The sequence below is a fragment of the Papaver somniferum genome, chromosome 1 (genome assembly GCF_003573695.1).
Source record: "Papaver somniferum cultivar HN1 chromosome 1, ASM357369v1, whole genome shotgun sequence".
In the NCBI taxonomy this organism is placed as follows: Eukaryota; Viridiplantae; Streptophyta; class Magnoliopsida; order Ranunculales; family Papaveraceae; genus Papaver; species Papaver somniferum.
In genome coordinates, this window is record NC_039358.1 from 49,461,560 (window position 1) to 49,470,678 (window position 9,119).

The 9,119-nt window shown below is 36.6% G+C and overlaps 1 protein-coding gene across 1 annotated transcript; it reads left to right on the forward strand.

Annotated features, from left to right (window-relative positions):
• Window positions 1-363: 363 nt before the first annotated feature.
• Window positions 364-8,560, forward strand: LOC113305435 (histone H1-like). The gene is made up of 2 exons (XM_026554495.1): window positions 364-368; window positions 8,215-8,560. The coding sequence occupies exons 1-2, from the start codon at window positions 364-366 to the stop codon at window positions 8,558-8,560; spliced, it is 351 nt and encodes a 116-aa protein (XP_026410280.1).
• Window positions 8,561-9,119: the final 559 nt, after the last annotated feature.

Consider the following 9,119-nt stretch of genomic DNA (forward strand, 5'->3'; position numbering starts at 1 on the left):
CTGTCTGCAAAGCTTCAACCCAAAAGGATGTAGGTAGTCCAGATTGAAATAGAAGAGTCCTAGTAACCTCAATTAGATGCTTATGCTTTACCTCAGCAACACCATTTTGTTCTGGTGTGTGAGGGCATGTCAGTTCGTGAGTAATGCCTTTAGAGGAACAAAATTGTGCAAGAAAGAGATTAAGAAATTCACCTCCATTATCAGTTCTAATAGTGATGACATTATGAGAGAACATATTTTCAAGTCTAGTGACTAAGGCAACAAAGGAATGTTTAAAATCAGACTTTGAAGATATGGGAAGAATCCAACAATATTTAGTAAAATCATCAATAACATTGGCGTAGTACAAAGCACCACAAGTGGATGAGGTATGACATGGACCCCCATAAATCCATATGTAACGATTCTAGTGGTTTTGTAGCTACATTGCATGACAACTGAAAAAGGAAGTTTATGAGATCTACAAATTTTGCACTCAGTACAAGAAAATGGTTTATTAGTGATATTTGATAATTGTAGTTGATGACAAATTTTTTGGAAAGTTTGGAATGTTGGGTGACCAAATCTTCTGTGAAGCAAAGCATGATCTGTGATTGTGGAAGCATGATGAGCATGAGGTGTTTTGCTGAAGGATATATGATAAAGACCATTTTTATGTGGTCCTTGGAAGAGAGTGTTCCCAGAATTGAGGTCCTTCATAGAAAATCCATGAGAATCAAGTGTCAATGAACAGTTGTTATCAGATGTGAATTTATGAATGGATAGTAGATTATGTGATGATTGTGGAACAACTAAGATATTGTTAAAAACAAATGAATGATCATTAGCAATTCTATTAGAGTATCCTGTGTAAGAAATGGACATACCTACACCATTTGTTGTGTGAATAGCCTCAGGGTTATAGTATAAACTTTTCCTACAAAAATCTTATTCATAGCATCAACATTAAGCTTAAACATTCCATCAGTAGCATAACCTTTTCCTACAAAAATCTTATTCTTAGTTATAGTGTAAATATCAGACCCAATAGTTTGATACAACCCAGCCTTGTTGAGAAGATAGCCGGAAACAAGGTTCTTTCTCATTTCTGGAGTGTGAAGGACATCTTTCAGCATGAGTGTCTTCCCAGAAGTAAACTTCAACTCTATCGTACCAGAACCTTTCACCATAGTGCTGTGAGAGTCTCCCAACAACACTTTTTTATCCTTGGTTTCAGCATAAGTCTTAAACATGGACCTATCAAAAAAACAATGACGTGAAGCACCACTGTCTATCCACCACCCATCAGATCCACCAACCATGTAGAACTCTGGATCAGAGACCATGGCAATTATAACGTCACCCACATCATTAGCTTGTGCGTTATACTTTTCCTTGTTAAACCTGCAATTCCTAGCCATGTGGTTTGGTTTATTACAGGTATAACAAAGAAACTCAGAATTGGAATTATGTCTATTTCTTGACGGGTGTTGGTTCTTGTTTTGATTAGGCATTCCTCCTTTCTTTTGGTTCGGGTTAGGTTTCAGGTCCTTCTTCTTAGGTTTCAAACTAGGATGAGTCTTATTGTTAGAAACAATGAGAATCTCTTCCTTCTTATCTTGTTTCCGAGCTTCTTCCTCTACCCTGAGCTTAACAATCAAACTTTCAAGAGAAAATTCTTTAGTCCTATGACGCAAAGTATTACGAAAATCTTTCCAGCTAGGTGGTAACTTGTCAATCATTACAGAAACTTGAAATTGTTCATCAGTTTTCATACCTTCGGTCATAATTTCGTGGTAAATTTTTTGAAGTTCATAAGCCTGTGCAACAACTGACCTATCATCCACCATTTGGTATCTCAAATACCGGCTCACAACATACTTCTTTGAGCCAGCTTCCTCGGTGTCATATTTTTTCTGTAATGCATCCCACACATCTTTAGCAGTTTCAAAAGTTGAATAATACTCATATAAATCATCAGATAATGCGTTAAGAATGTAGTTTTGGAAATCAAAGTCATCATCGACCCATTTGTCAATGGCCTTCTTTTTCTCCTCAGGAGTTTGAGAAACAACGTCTTTGGCACCACCGGTAGGAGGTGGATCAGTAGCAGCAGCACCATCATCAGCATCAGCAGCAACATCAGCAGTCTTATCAGCAGCATCAGTCTTATCAGCAGCAGGTTCTAGGGTTCCAGGATGAACACTCGACATAATCATATGCAGCTTCATGAGTTTGAGATAAAAGAACATCTTCAGCTTCCATCTTCTGAAATGAAGCCCTTCAAATTTGAATGGCTTGTTGGTATCATCAACACGCTTCTTTTCAACCTCCATAGCAAAATCAAACACCTTAAAATTGTTGGAAACAATATAGAAAATTCACAAAAATAAATCTCAAACAGCTGAGTCGCGGACTAGGTCGCTATCTTTAAGGTGTTTCGCGACTCTGCCTCTTGATTGTGCTAGCATTCAAAACTTGTCGAAAACCATATGGGATAAAACAGCTGATACTCTCTTGTTCGATTTCTCTGCACTATGAGAAATCGAACAACCAACTACTCTTTCTTCACTTGCTCAGAACTCAAAAATATATGAAAAACAATATATTTCATCTTCTCTCCAGAAACTGTTCTTTTATATCTCAAAAAGAAATCAATACAGTTTTTAATGAAAATAAATTTCGTAATTAGTGCTCACTGAAAATCCTCCATAATAGTCATAAAACGGTAACAATATAATTACCAAAAATTAATAGATTTAATTAGAGAATATTAAGTAGAAAACCGTTTTGGAAATCAAGAGTTAAAACCTGCAAAAAATCAGTTTCTGAATCACCAGACCTCCCAAGACCCCCAAGGCCCCGCTCTCCCGGATTTTATTAAGTAATATAGATATATATAATATACCTAGTCAAATGTGTGGGGTGAGACTTGAACCCAAGCCTATAGTGTGGGAGCCCAAAATAATACCACCACACTATGTCTATAAGTTTGGTACAATATTATAAAACTATGTTTTTAAATATATATCCCAACAATCCCCCACTTATATTTCAAAACATTGAGTAAGTGATATACAATTGTGCATAATCAAAGGTTCCTTTCGACTTGAACCTCTACATAGTGTTAAACTTTCTAAGTATCAGGTAACTAGAGTGACTCGCGTCTTGAACTCTAACTAATACTAGATTATTCAACACACAAAACTATATCTAGAGTAAAGTCCTTAAGTTCGCACATTAAGGCCATGTGCTTATCCTTTTTTTTTAACGAACGGTCTAGAGAAGTGCCCAAGTTCTCATGGAAGGCAGCCACACCTTCACATCTGTATAGATGAGTCTATCAAGAATACTCCTGTGTATCCCACTCTAACTTAAGAGATATAGACATCATTAAGAGTTTAAACACTCAGCCTGTTTCCCACTTCAGGATATCATGCTATGGGAATGCATGACTCTATCATATCATTTGTAACTTCGTCTAGTCCCTTTGAACCTATTTATAGGTTGGGTATCCATTACAAATGACTCAACTTCTCACTGGAAAAAGTCCCATACTTTTAGAGATATTCCATACCTTTTCCCTTGCTAATCCTTTCGTCAAAGTATCAGCTATATTTCTTTCAGACCTTACATGATCTACTCCAACAACACCAGTCGTGAGAAATTCTCTAACTGTGTCGTGCTTTCAACGTATCTGTCGATTCTTATTGTTATTATAACAATTCTCTACTACTCCGATAGCCGCGGTACTGTCGTAGTGGATCAAAGTGGCTGGTATCGGTTTTCCCCATACTGGAATGTCTGATAACAGACTCTTCAGCCATCCTGCCTCTTCACTAGCTGCTGCTAGTGCCATCAATTCAGCCTCCATCGTAGATTGGGCTATAATTGTCTGTTTCTTTGATCTCCAAGATACAACGCCCCCAGCAATAGTAAAAACATATCCACTGGTGGCCTTGGAATCATCTGAAAGAGTGTTCCAATTAGCATCGCTAAATCCTTCAAGGACTGCGGGATAACTCTGATAGTGTAATCCTAGGTTTGTGGTTCTTTTCAGATACCGCATAACCCTCTCAATAGCATCCCAGTGTTCCAAACTAGGATTACTGGTAAACCTGCACAAAACTCCCACTGCATATGCAATGTCTGGCCTAGTACAATCAGTTGCATAACGCAGACTGCCAATTATACTAGCATATTCAGATTGTCTAACACTTTCTCCAGTATTCTTAAACAATTTCACACTAGGATCAAAAGGAGTACAAACAGGATTACAATCAAAATAATCATACTTCTTCAGAATTTTTTCAATGTAGTGAGATTGATCTAAAGTAATACCACTACTAGTTCTAGTTATTTTGATTCCCAAGATTACACTAGCTTCACCCAAATCTTTCATGTCAAAATTCGAACTAAGCATGCTTTTAGTTTCATTGACAACAGATAAATTGGAACCAAATATCAGCAAATCATCCACAAATAAGCAAACAATCACACACACATTATTCTCAGATTTATAGTAGATGCATTTGTCACCCTCATTTATTCTGAAGTTATTTGAAATCATTAAATTATCAAATTTCTCATGCCATTGTTTAGGAGCTTGTTTCAAACCATAAAGAGATTTTTCTAGCTTACATACTTTTTGTTCTTGTCTAGGAATTACAAAACCTTCAGGTTGTTCCATGTAAATTTCCTCTTCTAGTTCACCATTCAAAAAGGCAGTTTTAACATCCATTTGGTGAATAACAAGATTATGAGAAGCAGCAACAGCAATCAAAACACGTATAGATGTTAATCTAGTAACAGGAGAATAAGTATCAAAAAAGTCTACGTTTTCTCGTTGCCTAAATCCTTTAGCAACCAGTCTAGCCTTGTGCTTATCTACTGTTCCATCAGGTTTGAGTTTACTTTTCAAAACCCATTTACAACCTATAGGCTTACAACCAGGAGGTAAATCTACTATACGCCAAGTTCCATTAGACATGTGAGAATCCCATTCATTATCTACAGCTTCTTGCCAGAAACTAGACTCTACAGAACTAAACGCCTCTTGTAAATTAGAAGGTTCTTCCTCTATAGCGTAAAATTCAAAGACGGGATTTTTATCTTTTGTCTCAGTCCTAGCTCTTTTACTGCATCTAGGTTCAAATTCAGTGATCCTAGTTTCTTCACTTCTAGGTTCTTCTAATCTAGGTTCAGAATCAGAACTAGGTAAAGTACTTGGTATTGAACCCCCACTATTACCCCCACTATTTCTAGATTTAAAAGGAAATCTCTCTTCAAAGAAATCAGCATCAATAGATTCAATAACAACCTTATTATTAATATCAAAGAACCTATAAGCTTTACTGTTTTGAGCATAACCAATAAAAACACATTCATAAGCTCTTCTTTCTAACTTATGTCTTTTAGGATCAGGTTTTCTAACAAAAGCTAAACAACCCCAAACTCTAAAATAAGAGACATTAGGTTTTCTACCTCTCCAGATTTCATAAGAAGATATTTTGGTTTTATTATTGGGAATGCGATTTAAAACATGGAAAACAGTCAACAAACATTCACCCCACCAATGAGAAGCAGCACCAGAACTAAGAAAACAAGCAACAGTCAATTCAGTAAGAGTACGATTCTTTCTCTCAGCTTTCCCCTTCATTTGAGGATTATATGGAGCAGTTCTTTCATGTATTATGCCATTAGTTTGATAAATTTCAGTAAAGGGAGCAGAATCATGTTCAATGACTATATCACTACGAAACCTCTTAATATTTCTACCAAATTGATTTTCAATTTCAACAATAAAGATCTTAAACTTTTCATTAGCTTCATTCTTACGGCTCAACAAATAAACATAAGTATAACTAGAACAGTCATCAATGAACGTCATGATATACCTTTTTCCATTTCTAGTTAGGATACCTTCATATTCACACAAATCAGAATGTATTAAGTCTAGTGGTTTGGATTCTGTTACAACAGATTTATGTGAAGTTTTGGTTATTTTTGCTTGACTGTAGTATTCACATTTTTCAAATTCATTTTCAGAAAATTCAGGGAAGACACCTAACTTGCTCATGTTATTTACTAACTTTTTACCCACATGACAAAGCCTACCATGCCAAACATTAAAATTGCAAACCATATAAGCAGAAGATTCAATTTTATTCATAGCATCAACATTAAGCTTAAACATTCCATCAGTAGCATAACCTTTTCCTACAAAACTCTTATTCTTAGTTATAGTGTAAATATCAGACCCAATAGTTTGATACAACCCAGCCTTGTTGAGAAGATAGCCTGAAACAAGGTTCTTTCTCATTTCTGGAGTGTGAAGGACATCTTTCAGCATGAGTGTCTTCCCAGAAGTAAACTTCATCTCTATCGTACCAGAACCTTTCACCATAGTGCTGTGAGAGTCTCCCAACAACACTTTCTTATCCTTGGTTTTAGCATAAGTCTTAAACTTGGACCTATCAAAAAAACAATGACGTGAAGCACCACTGTCTATCCACCACCAATCAGATCCACCAACCATGTAGAACTCTGGATCAGAGACCATGGCAATTATAACGTCACCCACATCATTAGCTTGTGCGTTATTCTTTTCCTTGTTAAACCTGCAATTCCTAGCCATGTGGTTTGGTTTATTACAGGTATAACAAAGAAACTCAGAATTGGAATTCTGTCCATTTCTTGATGGGTGTTGGTTCTTGTTTTGATTAGGCCTTCCTCCTTTCTTTTGATTCGGGTTAGGTTTCAGGTCCTTCTTCTTAGGTTTCAAACTAGGATGAGTCTTATTGTTAGAAACAATGAGAATCTCTTCCTTCTTATCTTGTTTCCGAGATTCTTCCTCAACCCTGAGCTTAACAATCAAACTTTCAAGAGAAAATTCTTTAGTCTTATGACTCAAAGTATTACGAAAATCTTTCCAGCTAGGTGGTAACTTGTCAATCATTACAGAAACTTGAAATTGTTCATCAGTTTTCATACCTTCGGTCATAATTTCGTGGTAAATTTTTTGAAGTTCATGAGCTTGTGCAACAACTGACCTATCATCCACCATTTGGTATCTCAAATACCGGATCACAACATACTTCTTTGATCCAGCTTCCTCGGTGTCATATTTTTTCTGTAATGCATCCCACACATCTTTAGCAGTTTCAAAAGTTGAATAATACTCATATAAATCATCAGATAATGCGTTAAGAATGTAGTTTTTGCAATCAAAGTCATCATCGACCGATTTGTCAATGGCCTTCTGTTTCTCCTCAGGAATTTGAGAAACAACGTCTTTGGCACCACCGGTAGGAGGTGGATCAGTAGCAGCAGCACCATCATCAGCATCAGCAGCAACATCAGCAGTCTTATCAGCAGCAGGTTCTAGGGTTCCAGGATGAACACTCAACACAATCATATGCAGCTTCATGAGTTTGAGATAAAAGAACATCTTCAGCTTCCATCTTCTGAAATGCAACCCTTCAAATTTGAATGGCTTGTTGGTATCATCAACACGCTTCTTTTCAACCTCCATAGCAAAATCAAACACCTTAAAATTGTTGGAAACAATATAGAAAATTCACAAAAATAAATATCAAACAGCTGAGTCGCGGACTAGGTCGCTATCTTTAAGGTGTTTCGCGACTCTGCCTCTTGATTGTGCTAGCAGTCAAAACTTGTTGAAAACCCTATGGGATAAAACAACTGATACTCTCTTGTTCGATTTCTCTGCACTATGAGAAATCGAACCAACAACTACTCTTTCTTCACTTGCTCAGAACTCAAAAATAGATGAAAAACAATATATTTAATCTTCTCCAGAAACTGTTCTTTTATATCTCAAAAAGAAATCAATACGGTTTTTAATGAAAATAAATTTCGTAATTAGTGCTCACTGAAAATCCTCCATAACATTCATAAAACGGTAACAATATAGTTACCAAAAATTAATAGAGTTAACTAGAGAATATTAAGTAGAAAACCGTTTTGGAAATCAAGAGTTAAAACCTGCAAAAAATCAGTTTCTGAATCACCAGACCTCCCAAGACCCCCAAGGCCCCGCTCTCCCGGATTTTATTAAGTAATATAGATATATATAATATACCTAGTCAAATGTGTGGGGTGAGACTTGAACCCAAGCCTATAGTGTGGGAGCCCAAAATAATACCACCACACTATGTCTCTAATTTTTGTACAATATTACAAAACTATGTTTTTAAATATATATCCCAAAAGATACAAGAAAACGTTAGGTGTCGAATTGAAGAATTGTGTTGCTAATCAGAAATTGATTAAGGTTGAAGCTTCTTCTTTCAAGCTTTCCGATGCATCAAAGAAGGAGATAAAAGCTGTTGCTGCTGCCGATGAGAAGACCAAGAGCAGGAAGAAACCAACAAATTCATCATCATCAAAGCCCAAGTCTACTACTGCTGTTGTTCCAACTACCTTCAAGAAATCTGAAACTACTACTGCTGCACCTAAGAAGAAGAAAAGTGCTGCTCCTGCAAAGAAAGTTGCTGCTACTACTCCTACGAAGAAAGCTGGTTCTGCAGAGGAAATATGCTCTTGGTACTACTGTTAAAGCTAAGTAGTCTATCAAATCCCCTGCTGCAAAGAAGTCTACTGCTGATTGATTAGATGTCTAGAGAGAATCGGTGTTTATTTTATTTTTTGTTAATCTTGTTAAAACCGAGTTTCTTTAGATGTGATGTGATTATAAAGAAATTTCATGGATGTTGTCATTTACTGCTCTTTTATTGGTTTATCCTGCATTTTAAAATTTCCAAGAGTTGGTACCTGTTTTTCGTTAATCTTTCTCTCCTCAATGTTGCACATCCCATAGGCCATACCTTATCTGGTTACTACCTAGGAAATGCAATCCTTTGGGAGTCTAGAGAGGGTTCAAAAATTCGCACTTCAAGTCAACTGGAAAAAAGTGTGCACATCAAAACTTAATGGTGGGCTAGGTGTACTTAGTCTGAAAGAGATGAACAAGGCAGCAGGTATGGAGACTCCCCATCTCACTGGTTCCCAAGACAACTCGAATGGCATTGCTTGCTAGAAGGCAATTGCAAGTCGTGCGCAATTGGTAAATGACAACTGTCTGTGAACTGTCCATTCGGGGGAACCCAGGTTTGATT